This window comes from Takifugu flavidus, chromosome 16 (genome assembly GCF_003711565.1).
Source record: "Takifugu flavidus isolate HTHZ2018 chromosome 16, ASM371156v2, whole genome shotgun sequence".
NCBI classification, from domain to species: Eukaryota; Metazoa; Chordata; class Actinopteri; order Tetraodontiformes; family Tetraodontidae; genus Takifugu; species Takifugu flavidus.
The window spans coordinates 3,528,915-3,548,330 of record NC_079535.1 but is presented as its reverse complement, the minus strand read 5'-3'; the positions used below and the strand labels follow the sequence as shown (position 1 = coordinate 3,548,330).

Genomic DNA, 19,416 nt, shown 5'->3' with positions numbered 1-19,416 from the left:
ACATGAAGGTATGGTGCCATGTTGTTGTTTTTTGCACCCCTTTCAAATATACTTATTTGAAAATGATAAAGTTACAATATAATGTCACATTTTTGTCCAGGAGGCAGTGGTGCAATATGAGCAGTATGAACAGGAAGTGAAAGACCTTCAGAGTCTGATTGAGGAGGCGCACCGAGTCATTCAGGACCGACCCATTCCTACAAACAACATCCAGGAGTTGCAGGCCCAGATCCTTCACCATGAAGTAAAATCCCCTCATTTACTTATATATTTACTTATTTGCTTGATATCCAACTGCATTATGATTGGTTATGCATTTATGAAGGAGCTGGCACAGAAAATAAAGGGTTACCAGGAGCAGATTGCATCACTGAACTCGAAATGCAAGATGCTGGCAGTGAAGGCAAAACATGCCACCATGCTGCTGACTGTGAGTGATATTGAGGGACAGCCGGAGATGGACGAGGAGGAATCCCAGAAATATTCAGCACAAGCCACAACGGTAAGAAAAGACATTCTGGATTTTGTAGATTTTCATTGTGCCTAAAGAAGTAGCTAAAGAAATACACAAATTATCATTAATTCCTACAAATCTGCCCACATGTCTGCTATCCTGTTGCTATTTCTCAGATGACAGCTGGCCGCTGTCACACTCTCTTGTCCCCTGTTACGGAGGAGTCTGGTGAGGAGGGAAGTAGTAGTGAGGTCTCATTCTCTCCCATCTGTCGCTCTCCTCCCTTCAATCGCACCGAAGTCACTGTAACTAAGGTATCTGTCCTTTTCTTTTCCTCTTGATATCTTTTCTTGATGGTCATTTGTGCCAATGTAACAGTAGCCACAAGTACTCAGGCTTTAAAAAATGCAACGCCTCAATGATGGAAGCAAAAATAAAATAATCTACTATATCATGTCCATACTCATCCAAGTTCTTCCGTTTCTACGTTTCTTAATGTTATTGTTTTTTTTAATGTTTTATTCAGATGGGAAGGGGAACACTCACAAGAGCTCCAATTCAGGAGTTATATGATCCAAATTTTGAATCTGTGGCCAACTTAGATGACTTGCAGCGCTCATGGGAGTCATTAAAGAATGTGGTACATAATTAATACAAGAATTCAGTCTTTTCATTTATTGATTCTCTCTTGTTATCAGGCTTTAATTTTAGCTCTTCAAAATCACTATTTGACTTCGAACAGATCAATGAGAAGCAGAGGTCTCTGTATGAAGCCCTGGAGAAGCAGCAGCATTACCAGGGCTCCCTCCAGTCAATCTCATCTAAAATGGAGGCTCTGGAGGCCAAACTTAGTGAGCCTTTGGAGGTCGACATAAGCCCGGACAGTCACATTAAAGCCCATGAGGTGAGTCATGACAGTACAGTGCCTGAATTGTGGAGAGAACTACTCAACTGTGGTAGCACTGTCATTGAAACAGGTATTTAGTAACACTAATCATATCACAGTTTCCCAAAAAAAGAGTCTCCTATAACTCAGTCGTCCTCTCCAGGGTCTTTTAGGAGAGATTCAAATAGTACAAGATGAAATTAACAAGCTGCAGGAGGAATTTACAGAGCATCTGGCCACAAGTTCGGTGGATTCTGGTGACCAGCTAGCCATGCAGTCGTCTCTGACAGTGTTAGCTGAGAGGATGGCCACCATCCACATGAAGGCTTCGGGCAAACAACAGTTATTAGAGGTATTTTTTTTAATATTTTCAAGTTGAAAACATACTAAAATAATTACCATTATGATGTGAAACTATTCCAGGAGCACATGAGCGATCATCTTGAAGGCCAACGGCAAGAACATGCTATACACCGTTACCATACCCAGGCTGATGAACTGGAGCGGTGGCTGATCAGAATGCGCAACGCTGTAATCTGTTCCCTTGAGCTTCGTTCCCAAGAGAAGGCAGACATGGAGGATCAGCTCGATGAATGTCAGGTAAGGGCTCCCCCTGCTGGACATTCAAAGAACAGTTTACAGATCCGGTATTAGAGATATTTAGAAAATGATTTCATTTAAAATTATTAGTTCCCCGATAATGTCACAGAAAACTTTCTGAAAATACCTGATGTATGTCTGCCATATATTTTTGAATAGCTATATATTTCAGTATTGCATTAATTTTGACAGTGGATCAGGTAAATTTACTTTGTATTTCTACTGTTTTGATTCCCTTCTCACGTGTGAGGGGATGGAACCTTTCACCTGGTAAACAAGAGCATTAGTGGAGTTAGAGGTGCATTCAGGAGGATGGGCTTCTATCCAACCGAAGCACTAGCATTAAGCAGATTATGCAGATGGCTCTGTGTGACAGGGGACTGGTTGTGGCTGTCAGACGATTAAAAGATCCTGCTGCTTCGATTGGTTTTTGTGACAAAGCTGCTAACATATCCAAGTAGGGGAATCCTAGAGAATGGCATTGGTAATGAGGAAGGAGGGAAGAGCTTGCCTTACTTTAGCCTGCTAAATCGATTGATCACCAAATCATGAGAATGTTGCTGGGGGAGGAATGTGTCTTTGAACATCGGAAGAGCCTTCATTCACAGGAATTACCCTTTTTGGACTAAGAATGGCATTCTGCATGGGACAATAACTTTTAAATTTCAGTGTTAACATGTATGCTGCAAAGAATGGAGCCTTAAGGATTAGTGGTAATGTGTTGCTCTGGAGCTGAGGTGGGAGAGCTGGCCCAAGGATGACAGCAATGGGAGAGCTCTCCTTTTCCCGGGGCTTAGGAAGGCCTCTGGTATAGTGGGTTCAGTCAGACCCTGGACCCCCTGTCTGTCAATGTCGGCGGTAAGGCACCATGTTTGAGATGGCTTCTCTCCTCCTGCTACTGCAGAACATGCTGTTAGAAATTGAAGAAAAGGTGCTGGCGTTGTCAGAGCTGTCCATACACAGCGAGAACCTTCTGCTAGAAGGCCGGACAGATATGAGGGAGGACGCTGAGCTGTTGACCAGGAGGTTACGCACATTGAAGGGTGGTTTGTTGGAGCTGCAGAAGATGCTACAAGACAAGCAGATGAACATCCAGGTGACTACTTTTGTGTTTCTGATAGTGTCTTGCTGGTATATGCATGTGACAAGATCTAAATCAATATACAATTGCATAAGTTCTTCACCTCCATGAACACTCTGTCTCTTTGGTCTAACAGGGCTCTCTGCAGCAGCAGGAGGAGAGTGATTCAGATTCCAGCCTCTCACAGAGTCCTAGTGTGCAGGAGTGGGTGGCCCAGGCCAGGAGCACCCGTTCACAACAACAAGAAGACAGTCTACAGAGTCAAAGGGTACATTTTACATTTCCACCTTGTGTTAGACCCCAGCGACCTCTAAGCTATAATATACATTACTAAAACTCAAATATCCCCACTCCATGGTGGTACTTGCTGCATTTTCTTTTCTTAATTTCTTTGTGCAGCAGATATGCATTAAAGCACTGCATTTCATTGTGGAAAAAAAGTAAAAAATTAAATAAGCAACTGTTTCCATTTCAGGAACTGGAGGAGCAGCTGGCTGAACAAAAAAAGTTACTGCAGTCAGTTGCCAGCAGAGGAGAAGAGATCCTTATCCAGCAGGCTTCACCCACTGTTACCAGGTATTTTTCATACCTTTAAACCTTTCAGTTCATATGAGCGGAGTGATTGATATTATCTCTTACTAACTGAACCTGTTCCTGCATTTCTGTTCAGTTCCACGGACCCATTTTCATCAGTTGCTGTGGTTGAGAGGGAATCTCAGGCTGATCAAGATCAAATGAGGCAGAAATGGGAAAGTTTGAGACTAGAGCTAAAAACTAAATTACAGCTCCTCCAGAAAAACCTAGAAAAGGACCACAAACTGGTACAAACCTTGCTCTATTGTCACTGTTCAAAGTGAAATCAAAGTCTGTTGACACAGTTGTTTCAAATCCATCCATCACTTTTCCCCCAGCAGGTGTACTCTAGACCTTCATGTGTGACCACGTCTGCATCTCTGTTTAGAGAAGAGTCCCAAGTTGACAAGTCCTCACTCAAGACTTTGTTTAACAACTTCAAACAGACAATAGAAGACATGCCCTCTCAGGTTTTCAATAGTTCCCTATTGAATATTTTAGCTATCTACTGGGGAACATTACTTTATCAAACTGAACATATTTAACCTTTGTGTTGTGTTTTACAGGCCAGTGATGAGTCGCAACTCCCGCAGATGGAACAGCAACTCTACGTAGCTGTGTCATCCACCTCCTCCTGGCTGGATGGTGTGGAAAACATTGTCTTGTCTGGCCCGATGCTGCTCCCTGAAAATGCTGAGACTTATCTCCAAGAACAGGAGGTACAACTAGCATTATGGGCAGATCCTAAAGGCTTGAAATTCTGTCTGACTAATTCAAAACCTCTCCGCAGACATTAGAAAATGAAGTAAAACTTGTCGTAGAGGATGTGAAGCTCAGTAAAGCCCTGCTCAGTGGAACTTCTGGGTTGAAACCTGAAGACCGAGCACTGATAGAGGGCAACCTTGACGGCCTGAAAGACAGATTAGGAGCTTTGGGTTGTGTTCTGGAGAAACGCTGTGATCATATAAAAACCAGGACTCATGAACTCACAGCCTACCAGGTTTGCTTTGTTGCCTTACACACTGAACTAAACTACAGCTCAAAATTCACTTTTTCCACCCTGAAGTCACCATCAAACCTCACAGCCTAAAGATAATAATACCCTGACTTATCCTCTGTTCAATATAGACCAAGTTGCAAGTTCTGCAAACATCTTTAATTGAGACCAAGTGCCAGATCTTACAGGCCTTAGCTGGAGCCATGGACAGGCCAGCCTCTAAACAACTCGAGGTAATGTAACATTAATGCATGGACCACCAAAGGACTGTTAATGTTCCTCATTTCCACTGTGACTGCCTTCAGGTTATTGGTAATGCAGAGGAGAGTCTGAAAGACTTTGAGCAGAAAATCACAGAGCTAAAAACCAAAGGAGCCGTACTACAAGCAGATCAGATGTCCACAAACAAGATACTTAAACTCCAGGTAAAATAACTGATGGCACAAGAATATGCAGTTATACTCAGTGTAAGCTTTACTTTTAAGTTGTTATTAGTATTGTTATTATTATTGTTATTAGTAGTAGTAGTTGTAGTATTAGCATTATTATTACCATCATCATCATTGTTATTGTTATTATACCGAATGCTGTGTAAATCAATTTATTTTTTCACTAAATAGAGTGTCCTCTTTTTTCAGGATTCCTATGAAGAGCTGGTAATGATGGTGGGTTCCCGACGCAGTGGCCTGAACCAAAACATGGCTCTGAAGGAGCAGTACGAGCGAGCGCTGCAGGACCTGACTGACCTGGTGGACACAGCTAAAGACAAGATGGCTGCCGATAACAGAATTGTTGCCAGCTCTGTGGAGGAGGTCCAACATCACCTGGACAAACACAAGGTACATTCTTGACTACGAATGCGTCCTGTCCTGCCGACGACAGAAACAACGCAGTGCTGAGAAAAATAAATGCATTAAATGTTGTGTATGTTTTCTAGGAGTTCTTCCAGGGACTAGAGTCCCATATGATTCTAACAGAGGCATACTTCAGGAAAATCAATGCTTTGATGCTTCCCAAAGAGAGACAAGCATTGGAGGACACACTAGATGAGGCTCAGACTGTTATCAAAAAAGCTCATGGTAAAGGAGTTGAACTGGAATGTATCCTAGAGGTAAACAACTTAATACTTTATCTCAAGACTTTATTTGCCTTTACCTGCAAACAAAACATGACATCAACTTTCAGAGGAAAGTGCCCTTCAAATAAAATACATTTGAAATTAAATAATTTCTAATTGGCTTGCTTGATGGTCTCCAACAGATTTAATATTGTAATTATGGTAATAATATTTTCCAGACTTGGTGCCAATTGGTGCAGGATTACCAGAACCTGAACCGTCACCTGGAGGCGGTTGAAGGCAATGTCCCTATTGTTGGTTTGGTGGAGGAGACCGAAGAACGGCTCATGGACAGAATAACATTGTATCAGGTATTGTGTGACAGAATCACACGGATTAGAATTTGCATTTTAGTGCAGTTTAATTCAGTGAAGCCTTACTGAATTAGATTATTGAAAGCTGCTCATTACTTGTATTATTCTGTGAATTTCTATAAAGGGTCTAAAGGGGAAGCTTACAGAGCATCAGCACAAGTTGTACCAAGTCCTTGATGAGGGCAAACATCTCTTGGTGTCAGTCTGTTGTCCTTCACTGGAGAATCAACTTGCACTGCTGGGCGAACATTGGCTCAACAATACCAGCAAGATCAATAATGAACTTCAGCGCCTGGAGGCCATTCTGAAACACTGGACCAGGTCAGAAAAGCTCCGGGATCTCTCAATAATAATGAAAACACTGGGACATCTGTAACAGACCAACTGTGGTTTTCTACCAGGTACCAGAGGGAAAATGCAGAGCTAAGCCAGTGGCTACAGTCGGCTCTGGAACGTCTTGAGTTTTGGAATACTCAGGCAATTTTAGTCCCACAGGAGCTAGAAACTGTCAGAGACCATCTCTCTGCTTTCCTGGTAACTACATCTTTCATCTGTCTTGATCAACTGGGATTCAAGTTTTACACCAACAGCACTGCAGTCAATTCAGTACAAGTTTATCTATTTAGCTGTCTGGTACACTCTAGAGCATTATCTAGGGTTACAAAAAACAGAAGCCTAGTTTCAGGGGAACAAATGTGCAGTTTACTCTGCACATGGTCACATTTGTTGTGTTCTCTGAAAATTGATAAAGTCCTGTATCATCACACTGCATATTTTTTAGGAATTTTCAAAGGAAGTTGAAGGAAAATCCAGCCTAAAGAGCGCTGTTGTAACTGAGGGTAACCAGCTGCTGCGGTTGAAGAAAGTGGATACGGTGGTGCTGCGGTCCGACCTGGCCCGTATTGACACTCAGTGGACTGAGCTTCTCACACGCATCCCAGTGGTCCAGGAGAAGCTGCACCAGGTACCGTCACATGCAACAGAATGGCTTAGCTGCTTCACAACAAATTGGATTATGCTTTCTGCTGCTTCACTACATGTAGAGGTTTTTCAGACTCTTGTCGGCATGTGTGTTTCTCAATGAATGTACTTTATACTGCATCAAAGTCCACGTGTCATTTCAGATCCAAATGGAAAAGCTGGCCTCCCGTCATGCTATTTCTGAACTGTTTAACTGGATATCGTTAATGGAGAATGTCACTCAGGAAGATGAAGAAAACCTGAAGAGTGCCGTCGGATCAAATGTGATTCAGGACTACTTACAAAAATACAAGGTAGTGTATTTGTAAAACAGGTCTACATAATGTTCTGTCATCATTCCTGGTTGTAACTACTTTTGTATGAACTTTTTTAACCTCAGCGTCATTTTTCTGATCTGTGATTACTGGTCATAATTTTACTTCTGCTGCTTTTTTCTTTTTTCCTATTTCAGGGCTTCCGAGTAGATTTAAGCTGTAAGCAGCTGACTGTGGACTTTGTTAACCAGTCAGTGCTTCAGATTGGTGGTCAAGACATGGAGAGCAAGCGCAGCGATAAGACCGACTTTGCTGAGCGTCTTGGAGCCATGAACCGCCGCTGGCAGATCCTACAAGGCCGCATCAATGAAAGGGTGAGGCCCAAGACTGGATAAAGCTGTAAAAACAAGCAAAATTGGGATTTTACAAGTGATAAAATCCGAATTTCCAAACTGATCCTACATAAATGACTTGCAGATCCAGTTTTTGGAAGGCCTGCTGGAGATGTGGTTTGAGTATGAGAGAAGTGTTCAAGCTCTGAAGTCCTGGATGGCAAATCAAGAAGAGAGGTTAAAGAAAAAACACCGCATGGAAGATCTGACATCTGTGCAGAATGCTCTGAAAGAATGCCAGGTGGGGTTATTTTTAAACCTTCAGTGCTTTTCTACACCTACACCACTGATTTATATATCTTGGTTAACCTAAATGGTTCAATTTTAGGAAATGGAAGAGCTGGTGAAGGAAAAAGAGAAAGAACTGGAGAGGGTGGAAGAGCAGGGCTGTGCTCTTGTCCAGAACAAGACTGATGAGGCCTGTGCTATTGTCATGGAGACCCTCCAGGGTGTCAATCACACCTGGGCTAACCTGGACCACTTGGTAGGCTTCCTCGTTCCCTTTTCACCGATTTTAAAGTGATTGTTTTTCTTACACCGGTCTGTGGTGCTCTCTCTTTGTTACGGTATTTCTCATTCAACAGATTGGACAGCTAAAGATCAGTTTGAAGTCAGTACTGGATCAGTGGAGTTTATACAAGCAGGCCTCAGAAGAAATCAATGGCTACCTGATGGAGGGAAGGTACTCTGTGTCCCGATTCCGTCTCCTCACTGGCTCTCTTGAAGCTGTTCAGCTGCAAGTGCAAAGTCTTGAGGTACGTTCTGTGTTAATGTGCTAATGAGACTTTAAGATGATAAAATACCCGCGTCTATGTATAACTGTCTGTAAAGGAGTTGCAGGAGGAGCTGGAGAAACAGGAGAGCAGTCTCAGAAAATTTGGCGCACTGACACACCAGCTGCTGAGAGAATGCCACCCATCAGTGTCTAATTCTCTCAACAACACTCTGACAGACGTCAACGCGAGGTGATTTTTTTCGAGCACTTGCTAAATTGGTGAAGCCAATCCACCTTTCAGATACAAGCGGAGCTATTTTTGTTGTTCATTTGTATGACTTATTTTTTATATTCTTACATGGATGTATATATTCTAATGCAGATGGTCTTGTTTGCTGGAGGAGATTGTCGAGCGTCTCAGAAGCAGCAAGGCCCTGCTTCAGCTGTGGCAGCGCTATAAGGAGCTTTTTGAGCAGAACTGCAGCAACATCCAGCTTCAGGAGGAAATGGCAGACAAGCTCCTCAAACATGCATGCAGCAAGGACATCGCTGATAAGGAACTGTCTGACTGGATAGAAGAATGTAGTGTGAGTTCTTTATTAGAGTTACATTAATGGATGCTACTGGGCCATTGTTGCAAAATGTATGGAATCTGTGCATATAATCTTTTATATAGATATATTAATGTTAATCAATGAAAATAATCCAAGAGAAAAGCAAGGCCTCTCTCTAACTGCATGGATGTGTTCCCTTAGGATGTGCTTCGAGCACAGGCTCCACTGCAGGCCTCCTTGCAGGTTCTACAGGAACTCGGAGATCAGCTGAAACAGCAGGTGGACACATCGGCTGCGTCTGCCCTCCAGTCCGATCACGTCTCCCTCACTCATAGGCTGGCTGCTGTGGAACATGCACTTACCAGACAGCTCACCACTCTGCAGGTAGTGGAGTCACAGTGTCAATAATCACTAAATGACAGAGCCGATGCTTCCAACTGTCACCGATCACCAAAAACGCTGATCAGAGAACATGTAATGAGAGTTTTACTTGAGGGGTTTTTGCATTCACACTGATTTCTTCTCAATTCCAGACTGGAGTTCAGGACTATGAGATCTTTAATGAACAGCTTGATTCACTGGGAAGCTGGATAGTTAAAGCTGAGGAGGCTTTGGAGATACAGGACCCCAATGGCTCTACTGACTCAACAGTGGTTCAAGACCGCATGGAGGAGCTCAAGGTTTTTGTGTTCTCTTCAGGGTGTCATGAATCTACTTAAAAAACAAACAAAATGTAACCCTGCTTACATGTCTGTGTCCAGAAACTCATGTTGAAATTCAGCAGCATGGCTCCTGAACTAGAACGTCTCAATGAGCTTGCTTATCGGCTCCCTTTAAACGATGCAGAGATCAAGCGCATGCAAAACCTCAACAGAAGCTGGTCGACATCCTCAGGACAGACCACGGAGAGGTTCAGGTACTGAGCAATAACTTTAAAAAACATTTTTTTATAAGTACATTTAAAATGTCCCAGTTAAGGCGAATGTACCCACTGTATGTATGCTGTATGGTAACTTCCAGCAAGCTCCAGTCCTTCCTGCTGCAGCAGCAAACCTTCTTGGAGAAGTGTGAAACATGGATGGAGTTCTTGGTCCAAACAGAAGAGAATTTGGCAGTGGAAATATCTGGAAACTACCAGAGTTTGATGGAACAACAAAAAGCGCATGAGGTCGTATCCAAAATGGTGGCAGAATAGGATGTTTATTATTCGTTATTTAATAATCATTATTCATTATCCTCCAGTTATTCCAAGCTGAGATGTTCAGTCGACAGCAAATCCTACACTCTATTATCAGTGATGGACAGAGGATGTTGGAGCAGGGTCAGGTAGATGACAGGTAAAAGATCTTATTTTCACGATTACTGACCTGTTTTACCACTCCCAATAACAATTACATCGGTCACCTTGTCCAGGGATGAGTTCAACCTGAAGCTGGCTCTCCTGAGCAACCAGTGGCAGGGTGTCGTACGACGTGGTCAGCAAAGACGGGGCATCATCGACAGCCTGATCCGTCAGTGGCAGCGCTACAGAGAAATGGTGGAGAAGCTGCAGAGGTGGATGGTGGAGGTCTCCCAGCCAGCAGAGGCCCTTCAATCAGGAGCTACAGTGCCTCTGCAACAAGCTCGCTCCATGCTCGATGCTGTCCAGGTACCTAATGTACAGTAAAAGCTTACAAAACACATGTCAAGATACTGCTGGATTACAGAGATACACTGTTTGACAAGCTAACTTATTATATCACTAGGATATGAATATTGTATCCATTTACTCTTCAGTTGAAGGAAAAGGTGCTTCACGGTCAGCAAGGCAGCTACATTCTAACAGTAGAGGCAGGCAGACAACTGCTTCTGTCAGCAGATAGCTTTGCAGAAGGGGACCTGCAGGTGGAGCTCACTGGCATCCAAGAGCAGTGGAAGCATGCCAGCTCCCACCTGGAGGAACAGAAGAAAGCCCTCACCTCCTTGTTAAAGGTAAAAGTACCTGTAACTGCAGAAGTACAAGAATTATCCTGATAAAACAAATTAGTCCAATAAAACATACTGCGAGGACACAGTTGTAGACATTGATTGTATCATATTCAGGACTGGGAGAGATGTGAAAAGGGAATTTGTGGATCACTTGAAAAACTCAGAGCCTTCAAACGTCAACTCTCTATGCCGCTTCCTGATCACCAGGAGGATCTTCAAAATGAGCAGATGCGCTGCAAGGTAAGTGAAAAAAAATCACTCATTCACGCATCAGTAGACCTTCCATATGACCTTAGGTGAGAAAACCTGACGAAATGTAATAACAGTTTTGAGGTAAAGATAAAAATTCTCTCTTGAAATAATTGTTTATTGTTTCATTGGATTGACAGGAGCTTGAAAATAGATTTGATGGTTGGACTGGGGATCTGGCCCATCTGTCTGTGCTGCGGGAGTCTCTCTCCTGCTATATCAGTGCCGAAGACCTCTCTGTGCTCCAGGAGCGAACGGAGCTCTTGCACCGCCAATGGGACGAAATCTGCCATCAGGTAGGTGCCCTGCCCCTCCTTATTTGGTTTGAATATTTTCAGGATAAATGGATCTTATCGGCTACTGTTCAGATTGGTAACAAAATATGTTATCTTAGTTCATAGTCTTCAATTAATGACGCATCCAAAGTATTGGAGTCTTTTTTCTCAATTGAATATGGATCTTCTTCCTGTCTACTTCCAGCTGGGGGCGCTGTTGTCACACTGAACGATAAAACTGAATTGAGTCTGTATGATGACACAAGCTTCCTTTTCAGACATACAATTTTTTTTATATGTGATTAACTGTTTTCAGGAAAGTCTAATCATCCATTGGGAAGGGTTTGATATAATGCATTTCTAACATTATTAACATTTCGAACAAATGTCCATTTACTTAAAAAGCTTACAATACAGAACATCATTCCTTAATTTAGTCAAAGGTAACTCAAAAAGACATTCTACTGCAGATTTTAAAGAACAAATTTCCTGTCTGCAGCAGCTATTTTTGGTGTGTAACATGAAACCTCAAGTTTAAAGTCTTGTTCTCTGCGGCATCCTGTGCAGGATTGATAAACTCACACAGGAAGCACATTTACTGCTCAGTGCAAATGTGTCAGTCACGGTGTAGTGATCTCTGCTAGGTTCAGAAACCTTTTTACATTAGTTTAATTTTTTTTGTCACCCTGATATGCAATTAGTTGCACTTAGTTAAGACCTATATCGCTGTTGTGGACAGTTGTCTTTGCGCAGGCAGCAGATAACCGAGAAGCTGAATGAGTGGGCTGTATTCAACGAAAAGTATAAGGAGCTCTGTGAGTGGCTCACCAGCATGGAGGGCAAAGTCTCCCAGAATGGAGACATCAGCATTGAGGAGATGATCGAGAAGCTCCACAAGGTAAACATGTCTGAATGACAACATGTCTCTCATTTGGTATCGACTGTATTCTGAAAATACTGTTGAGTTAATATTTGACTTCACTGGACAGTGAAAATTAAAGATCTAAAATTGACACTAGAGGATAATTACTTAACTGTTATGGTACACATTCAAACTTGCTTGCCTTGCATTGTGTCTCAGGACTACCAGGAGGAGATTAAAGTGGCAGAAGAAAACAAGCTCCATCTGCACCAGCTGGGAGAACGCCTGGCTAGAGCCAGTCACAAAAGCAAGGCACTAGAGATTGAACAGAAACTCAACAAAGTTGGAGACCGGTGGCAGCACCTCCTGGATCTCATCGGAGCCAGGTAAAAAGACACGCTTCAGTGGATAAACATGCCTCCAGGAGTTGCTCATGAAGGTGCACATCATTTTTTCTGTTGACAGAGTGAAGAAGCTCAGAGAAACTCTGGTGGCTGTACAACAACTGGATAAAAACATGAACAGCCTTCGCTCCTGGCTGGCCCACATAGAGAACGAGCTGTCCAAGCCCATCTTTTATGACTCCTGTGACTTCCCGGAAATTCAGAGGAAGCTTGATCTGCAACAGGTAACAGTGCACAGCACCGTGCTGAGTGTGTTCATGTGGAGTGTAGACAATGTTGCATGATATTTACAAAGATCCTGACTTTTTATTTGTCATTGATGGCGCATCAGGAGCTTCAGCGTGACATAGAAAAACACAGCACCGGAGTGGCATCCGTGCTGAACCTGTGCGAGGTGCTTCTGCACGACTGTGACGCCTGTGCCACGGATGCAGAGTGTGACTCCATCCAGCAGGCGACCCGCAGCCTTGACCGCCGCTGGAGGAGCATCTGCGCCATGTCCATGGAGAGGAGACTCAAGTAAGACAACCAGATGATGGAGGAAAAGGAGTTTATCAACGATTTGTTGTTTATGACGAGCCCCTGTTTTAGGATTGAAGACACATGGCGGTTATGGCAGAAATTCCTGGATGACTTTGCACATTTTGAGGAGTGGCTTGCCATTTCGGAAAAGACTGCCTCTCATCCAAACTCCTCCGGTGTATTGTACACTGTAGCCAAGGAAGAACTTAAGAAATTTGAGGTAAGCCCTTAGAAAAGAATGTTTATTTTGTTATCGCAAATGGTTGTACTGCCATCAATGAAATGTGTTTTTCTGTAGACTTTCCAGAGGCAAGTCCATGAAAGCCTGACCCAGCTAGAGTTAATCAACAAGCAATACCGTCGCCTGGCCAGAGAGAACCGCACGGACGCCTCGTGTCATCTGAGGGAAATGGCTCACAACGCCAACCAGCGATGGGACAACCTCCAAAAGAGAGTGGCCTCCATCCTCCGCAGGCTCAAAGTACAATAGATCCTTTCACCTTGTGTTCAAAATGGCGGATGTGCTTGTTTGACTGGATCGATGCCCACATACCCTTCAGCCAAATGTTATTTTTTGCAATTATTCTCAGAGCAACATGTCTCTTTCAATTTTACAGCACTTTATTAATCAGAGAGAGGAGTTTGAGACTGCCCGAGACGCTATTTTGGTGTGGCTGACAGAGATGGACCTGCAGCTGACCAACATAGAGCACTTCTCAGAGTGCGACATCCAGGCCAAAATCAAACAGCTCAGGGTTAGTTTGTCACATTTTGTCTAAGAATCTTGTTTTCGCTATGAAAAACAGAACTGATGGGGATCTCTCTGCGCCTCCACAGTCATTCCAGCAGGAAATTTCCCTCACTACAGCCAAAATTGAGCACATCTTCCACCAGGGAGAGACATTGATCGAGAAGAGCGAGCCTCTGGATGCCGCTGTGATTGAGGAGGAGCTAGAAGAGCTTCAGCGCTATTGTCAGGAGGTGTTTGGAAGAGTGGAGCGCTACTACAAAAAGCTAATCCGGCTCCCTGTAAGATTTGAGTGAATATTACACAACTGTTGACCTCTGGCTCGCACAGGTGTCTTCAAAACATTAGCCTCCGTAGCCAATATGTGAACGTGTCTGTTGGTTTTCTGAAATGTTATATTAGGAGATGATCACTTCATTTTAATCATGTGCATGTCATTGTATGGTTGTAATATTAATATTGTGTTGTAATGGTTTGTTCCTTCAGCTGGCAGACGACGATACTGAAGTGTCACTCTCAGATCGTGAATCGGAGCTGGATGAGCCTGGTGACTTGTCCAGCATACCCTGGAATGAGCGTTTGGGGGATGGTTTCCTATCTCCTCTGCCCTCCTCAGGACGCTCAGCTTCTCTGGCAGCCCAGCTCCGGACTGAGCGTTCTGGCAGGGACACCCCAGCCAGTGTGGATTCCATTCCACTGGAATGGGACCATGACTATGACCTGAGCCGTGGGTTGGAGAGCGCCAGCAGGGCCTTACGTGAGCAGCAGAGTGAGGAGGGAGACTTCCTCCAGAGGCCTTCCTCCAGCTTGTCTGGTTAGTTTCCTTCCATTTTTCTCCTTAGAATAATTGCAATTTTGTGGGCTTGTTTCCTGCAAGGTAGAGAAAATCTGTTTATGCTGTTTACCAGCATCTTTAATATGTAATAATTTTTTCCTCGGGAACCCATGATTGCAGAGTCTGCCATGCTGTCATATCAAAGCATATTCTCCATTTTACAGTTGAGCTCAATGCCGAATTCATTATGTATGGCAGACCCTTACAAGTTAAATTTCTGTCCGTTCGCTCTTTCCAAAATAATTAGCGAAGATCAGAAAATCACTCTGTTAATCACATGTAGCATCAGATGTCAGCTTCTCACGAGTTACGGTTTCAGTCATGACGGAGACAACAGTTCAATCCCCACTCCTGAATGTGTGTACTGTATAATTTTTTTTCCAGATGTAGTCATCCCAGAGAGCGCTGAGACCTTTGTTAAACTTACAGAACAAACACTGAGGTCCTGCACTGGTAGGCCACAGCAGACCCCAGCATGATACAAGTGTTTGGGGCCAGAATTAACAGCTTCACTGAGTAACACCTCAGTTGTAGGCCATCCACTGGCTTTGTCTTTCATTTTGGTCATTTCATTTCTTCTGCACACTTTGGGCACCGAATATAATGTGTCACAACACTTTCTAACACTTGGGGAATAGGGTCAATTCCATTTTACCCTTTAATTTGCCACCTTTCCTTTGGTGTTGAATTCAGCAGAACTGAAATGGAATTCAGCCTATCCCATTATTCTAACTGGCTTTCTCACTTTTCTTTGCGGTGTGTAGCTAACCTTTTTGGGTAGTTTGAGTTGTTTCAAAAGCGCATGTAGTTTCAGTGTCATGTTAAGAAGTCTGGACTTTTAACGTTATAAAAGACTGCAGATTTGTGTGCAGAAAGTTTTTCGGTGGCTCCATTCACACAGAGAAGATGTGAGGAAAATGCTTTTGAATTCTGCTTTTCAAAATGCACATTAGTAAGGCAACATAGCAAAGATCACCCACTTAAAAGATGATTAAAAGACGAAAGGTGAACTGGTGACGCTGTGCTCCTTTAACAGACTTTTTGTGTTTCTCTGTTTAAATGGGGCCTCGTACGTTCTTGGGTTGTAAGGTACATATCTAGAGTTCACCACAATCTCCAAGGTTTACGCTGGTGCTGTGTCCGCAGGTGAGGTGGCCTCTACAGACTCTAATATTCACCCGCTTGATGCCACCCGGTTCCACCTGCAACAACTGGAGGGCAGCCGCAGCCGCACGCCCACAAGCACAGAAACAGACGCCTCATATATGGGATATGTACGTGTTGCACTTGGTGACTCCATATGGAATCCTCAGACTGGTTATCCTCTCCTCTGACTGTGCAAACAAATACCTGTTGTTCTCCAGATGCGGCTGCTCGGAGAGTGTCGTGGGAGCATTGATGCGGTCAAGAAGATGGGCTTTGAGCTGAAGGAAGAGGAAGACACAGTGTCGGGACTGGCAGACCCTAGTAGCTCAGAGTCGCAGACATCAGGCAATACTGCACAACCATTAACCCTGACACACAACTCTGTAACATGTATGGGTGGTTTCACCGGCATCTCGTGTTGCTTTGCCCTCCAGGAGTGATCGAGCGCTGGGAGCTGCTGCAGGCTCAGGATCTCAGCAAAGAGATTCGTACAAAGCAAAACCAGCAGCAGTGGCAGCAGCTGAACTCGGACCTGAACAAGATTTGGGCTTGGCTGAGGCAGACAGAGGAAGAGCTGGAGCAGCAGCAGAGGCTGGAGCTCTGCACGGACATTCAGACCATAGAGCAACGCATCAGAAAGCTCAAGGTTGATGCTCGTGGGGCATGTTTTAAAAAGCTCAGGCTACATCCCCAATGTTGTTGAACATTTTTGTTAATGCCTAAGTCGTTTGCATGGTTGAAATGTAGCATTAGCTTACATTTCTGGAGGGTTCTTTATATTTATGAAAGCAACAACCTTTTCTGGTTATTCTGGATTCTTAAACAAACTTAAACATGTGCGTACAGGAGCTGCAGAAAGCGTATGACAAGCGCAAACCGATCGTCCTCTCCATCAACCTGTGCAGCAACGAATTTGTGCAGACCGACACGGCAGAGTCCCGAGAGCTTCAGGCCAAGCTGAAAGACATGAACAAGCACTGGGACAGAATGGGCAGCTCGCTGGAGGAATGGAGATCTGCCTTACAGGAAGCCCTCATGCAATGTCAGGTAGGTTGGAGTCAAAGAGGAAGCTGAGAAATCCCCATGGGGTTCCAGTGCTTCAGCTTGATCTGTGACTTGAAGGATTTCCACGAGATGAGCCACGGGCTGCTGCTCTGGCTGGAAAACATCGACCGCAGGCGGAACGAGGTGGTTCCCATTGACCCTATCCAGGACAGCGACACTCTCCACGAGCATCACAAAACACTGACGGTATCTGTGAAGACACATAAGCATCGGTTGTTTAAAACTATTTGAAGCATATTAAAATTCACGGCTGTAAATGTCCACAGCAAATCCGCCAAGAGCTGCTGGACTCGCAGCTCAAAGTCGCCTCCCTTCAGGACATGTCCCTGCAGTTGCTGGTCAACTCTCAGGGCAGCGACTGCCTGGAGGCCAAGGAGAAGGTTCACGTTATTGGCAACCGCCTCAAACTGCTGCTGAAAGAAGTAACCCGAGATCTGAGAGAGCTGGCCAGGATCCTGGACATCACCAGCAGTCAGCAGGTGGGCTGCTCAGCAGGGGGTGGAGGCTGAACGCTGGCTCCTGGCGCCTAAACCTCCCTTTTGTGTTTGTCTTGGTCAGGATCTCTCATCTTGGTCTTCTGCTGATGACCTGGACACATCCGGCTCCCTGAGTCCCGTATCAGGGCGGAGTACTCCGAGTCGGCGACGATCGGTAACGCACACATACGCTGACACACACCTGCCTGCACTTCCTGCTTTGTTAGAACCCAGGTGTTGAGTGACTCCCTCACAGTAACCTGCGGCCCAAATGCCCTGATGGAGGCCATGTTTAACCTTTCAGCCTCTCTCGTCACGCCTTTCCATACCTCTGCTTCATACTTTCTGAACCTTTTCGTTTCCTCACCCTTGCATGTTGTTCATTACCTGCCAGATGACTCCCCTTTCTAAATTTTGTCAGCTAATTTTTAACTTTTTGACCTCCCTATTTGTCACTTCTTCAGCATTTTCAGCAAAATCCTATAAATCCTACAATTTCTCTCACTCGAGTTTCCTCTAACATTCCTGCAAGCTTGATGTCTGTAGCATCCTCCGAAATTCCTTGGCTCTCATTCAACTGATGACTGTTCAAAATTAGCATAGCACCTGTGTGATATATTCATATACCCTGTAAGGAGTGACTTTATATTTGTATATTTGGACTGATGTAGTCAGTCAGCATTTGTGTATCAGTATTGGGTCACAATTTGATCTTAATCAGTCCAAACAAGCGTGTCAATGATTAAATGTGAAAGTCATGCATCGCTCTGTAATTTGTTAGCTTCTTCTTTGGATTGAATTTGTTGGAACTCACATCTGAAACACGACAAAGGCTTAACCCTTGTCTCCTTTATGAGGGGCAGAATCCCACGAAGCAGATGGAAAATCTGCTTCATTCACTTTTGATTTTTGTCACTGCTCTTCTCTCATTTTGGGATTTCTTTTCATCGGTAGCTTTTGTCTTGATTTGCCTGGATTTAAACACACTTTCTTTCTTTTACTCCCCCTCCTCCCTGTTCATTGCAAACAGCAACGGGGCAAATGTAGTCGGTCCCAGCCCGGACCCTCTGTGAGCGGCCCTCACCACAGGTACCTCTCTGTTGGTTTTTAGGACATCCAGAAGATAATGGAACTCATCAGCCCATGATGCTCTTGGAGGCAGACGCTTTGTCAAAAATAGCTAATATTTATCTAACAGCTGCGCTCTGAAAGGTTTTCAATAGCGACACCAGTCGTGCACCACATGCTGGTGAATTCCATCATCTTCTGAGGTGAAGAGGTGACGTGAAATGCAGCTTAAATATCCTCCATGAATATATTTCCCACTAAATGGTGCGAAGCCTCTTTTCTTGCCTCTGCCCTCTGCTGCTGAACATCCCTAACCTGAGGGCTTTTCTCACGTTTCGACACAAGCACTTCTCTAACAGTCCCTCGCCGTTACTGAGCGCACTCTCCTTTTCAAATCTCTGAGCCAGTAAATGTCTGCAATGAACAATTCAAATTCTACAAGTTCCTCTTTCTCTCTCGCTCTCATTGTGACGTCTTATTCTTCCTCTGCTGCTGCTGCTGCTGCTATCGCATCATCTTTCCACCCTCTGCCCCCTCCAGTCTCACCTGTCAGCCTCTCAGCTCCTCCTTTGTTAAAGGGCACATTTGGTGCCAGCACAGGACAACCTGTCACTCACCCGGAGTTGATTTTAATTTGATACAAACGTTTTGATTTAAGCATGTGTGTGTATTGACTTAGCTGGTATGAAGCATATGCTACATCTGTCAGCCTCACTGGACAGACTGAGACGAGCAGAGGCCCGCTCCTCTGCTCGTCTCACAGTTCACAGAGGCTTCTAGAGGTTGTTAGATGTTCTGTGTTCTGTTCTTTCAAGTGTGCTTTGCATTTTCCATGGGACACAAAGAGTCCTTTTATGAAAATATCCGCCGGCCAATCAGC

General features: G+C 44.2%; 1 protein-coding gene across 15 annotated transcripts in view; it reads left to right on the top strand.

The window, feature by feature from the left end:
• Positions 1–19,416, top strand: part of syne1b (spectrin repeat containing, nuclear envelope 1b) — a 58,419-nt gene that overhangs the window by 37,724 nt on the left and 1,279 nt on the right. For 10 of the 15 annotated variants that reach the window (XM_057058488.1, XM_057058480.1, XM_057058477.1 and 7 more), the window contains 56 exons: positions 101–244; positions 326–502; positions 631–768; positions 981–1,094; positions 1,197–1,358; positions 1,504–1,692; positions 1,764–1,940; positions 2,845–3,036; positions 3,158–3,289; positions 3,497–3,597; positions 3,692–3,842; positions 3,933–4,064; positions 4,161–4,313; positions 4,385–4,594; positions 4,723–4,824; positions 4,897–5,016; positions 5,230–5,430; positions 5,529–5,702; positions 5,888–6,019; positions 6,147–6,343; positions 6,424–6,556; positions 6,804–6,986; positions 7,147–7,296; positions 7,455–7,631; positions 7,735–7,890; positions 7,978–8,133; positions 8,234–8,404; positions 8,481–8,614; positions 8,747–8,951; positions 9,120–9,302; positions 9,452–9,598; positions 9,680–9,834; positions 9,939–10,086; positions 10,161–10,255; positions 10,332–10,566; positions 10,695–10,889; positions 11,001–11,126; positions 11,276–11,431; positions 12,150–12,308; positions 12,492–12,658; positions 12,738–12,900; positions 13,008–13,195; positions 13,268–13,418; positions 13,497–13,679; positions 13,816–13,953; positions 14,036–14,227; positions 14,433–14,760; positions 15,166–15,234; positions 15,928–16,055; positions 16,146–16,272; positions 16,362–16,573; positions 16,774–16,974; positions 17,050–17,178; positions 17,259–17,471; positions 17,551–17,643; positions 18,499–18,557. In XM_057058488.1, the coding sequence (XP_056914468.1) occupies positions 101–244; positions 326–502; positions 631–768; positions 981–1,094; positions 1,197–1,358; positions 1,504–1,692; positions 1,764–1,940; positions 2,845–3,036; positions 3,158–3,289; positions 3,497–3,597; positions 3,692–3,842; positions 3,933–4,064; positions 4,161–4,313; positions 4,385–4,594; positions 4,723–4,824; positions 4,897–5,016; positions 5,230–5,430; positions 5,529–5,702; positions 5,888–6,019; positions 6,147–6,343; positions 6,424–6,556; positions 6,804–6,986; positions 7,147–7,296; positions 7,455–7,631; positions 7,735–7,890; positions 7,978–8,133; positions 8,234–8,404; positions 8,481–8,614; positions 8,747–8,951; positions 9,120–9,302; positions 9,452–9,598; positions 9,680–9,834; positions 9,939–10,086; positions 10,161–10,255; positions 10,332–10,566; positions 10,695–10,889; positions 11,001–11,126; positions 11,276–11,431; positions 12,150–12,308; positions 12,492–12,658; positions 12,738–12,900; positions 13,008–13,195; positions 13,268–13,418; positions 13,497–13,679; positions 13,816–13,953; positions 14,036–14,227; positions 14,433–14,760; positions 15,166–15,234; positions 15,928–16,055; positions 16,146–16,272; positions 16,362–16,573; positions 16,774–16,974; positions 17,050–17,178; positions 17,259–17,471; positions 17,551–17,643; positions 18,499–18,557 (8,903 nt within the window). The remainder of the gene's footprint in view (positions 1–100; positions 245–325; positions 503–630; positions 769–980; positions 1,095–1,196; positions 1,359–1,503; positions 1,693–1,763; positions 1,941–2,844; positions 3,037–3,157; positions 3,290–3,496; positions 3,598–3,691; positions 3,843–3,932; positions 4,065–4,160; positions 4,314–4,384; positions 4,595–4,722; positions 4,825–4,896; positions 5,017–5,229; positions 5,431–5,528; positions 5,703–5,887; positions 6,020–6,146; positions 6,344–6,423; positions 6,557–6,803; positions 6,987–7,146; positions 7,297–7,454; positions 7,632–7,734; positions 7,891–7,977; positions 8,134–8,233; positions 8,405–8,480; positions 8,615–8,746; positions 8,952–9,119; positions 9,303–9,451; positions 9,599–9,679; positions 9,835–9,938; positions 10,087–10,160; positions 10,256–10,331; positions 10,567–10,694; positions 10,890–11,000; positions 11,127–11,275; positions 11,432–12,149; positions 12,309–12,491; positions 12,659–12,737; positions 12,901–13,007; positions 13,196–13,267; positions 13,419–13,496; positions 13,680–13,815; positions 13,954–14,035; positions 14,228–14,432; positions 14,761–15,165; positions 15,235–15,927; positions 16,056–16,145; positions 16,273–16,361; positions 16,574–16,773; positions 16,975–17,049; positions 17,179–17,258; positions 17,472–17,550; positions 17,644–18,498; positions 18,558–19,416) is intronic. The other 5 variants (XM_057058489.1, XM_057058481.1, XM_057058475.1 and 2 more) reach the window with 4 other exon arrangements.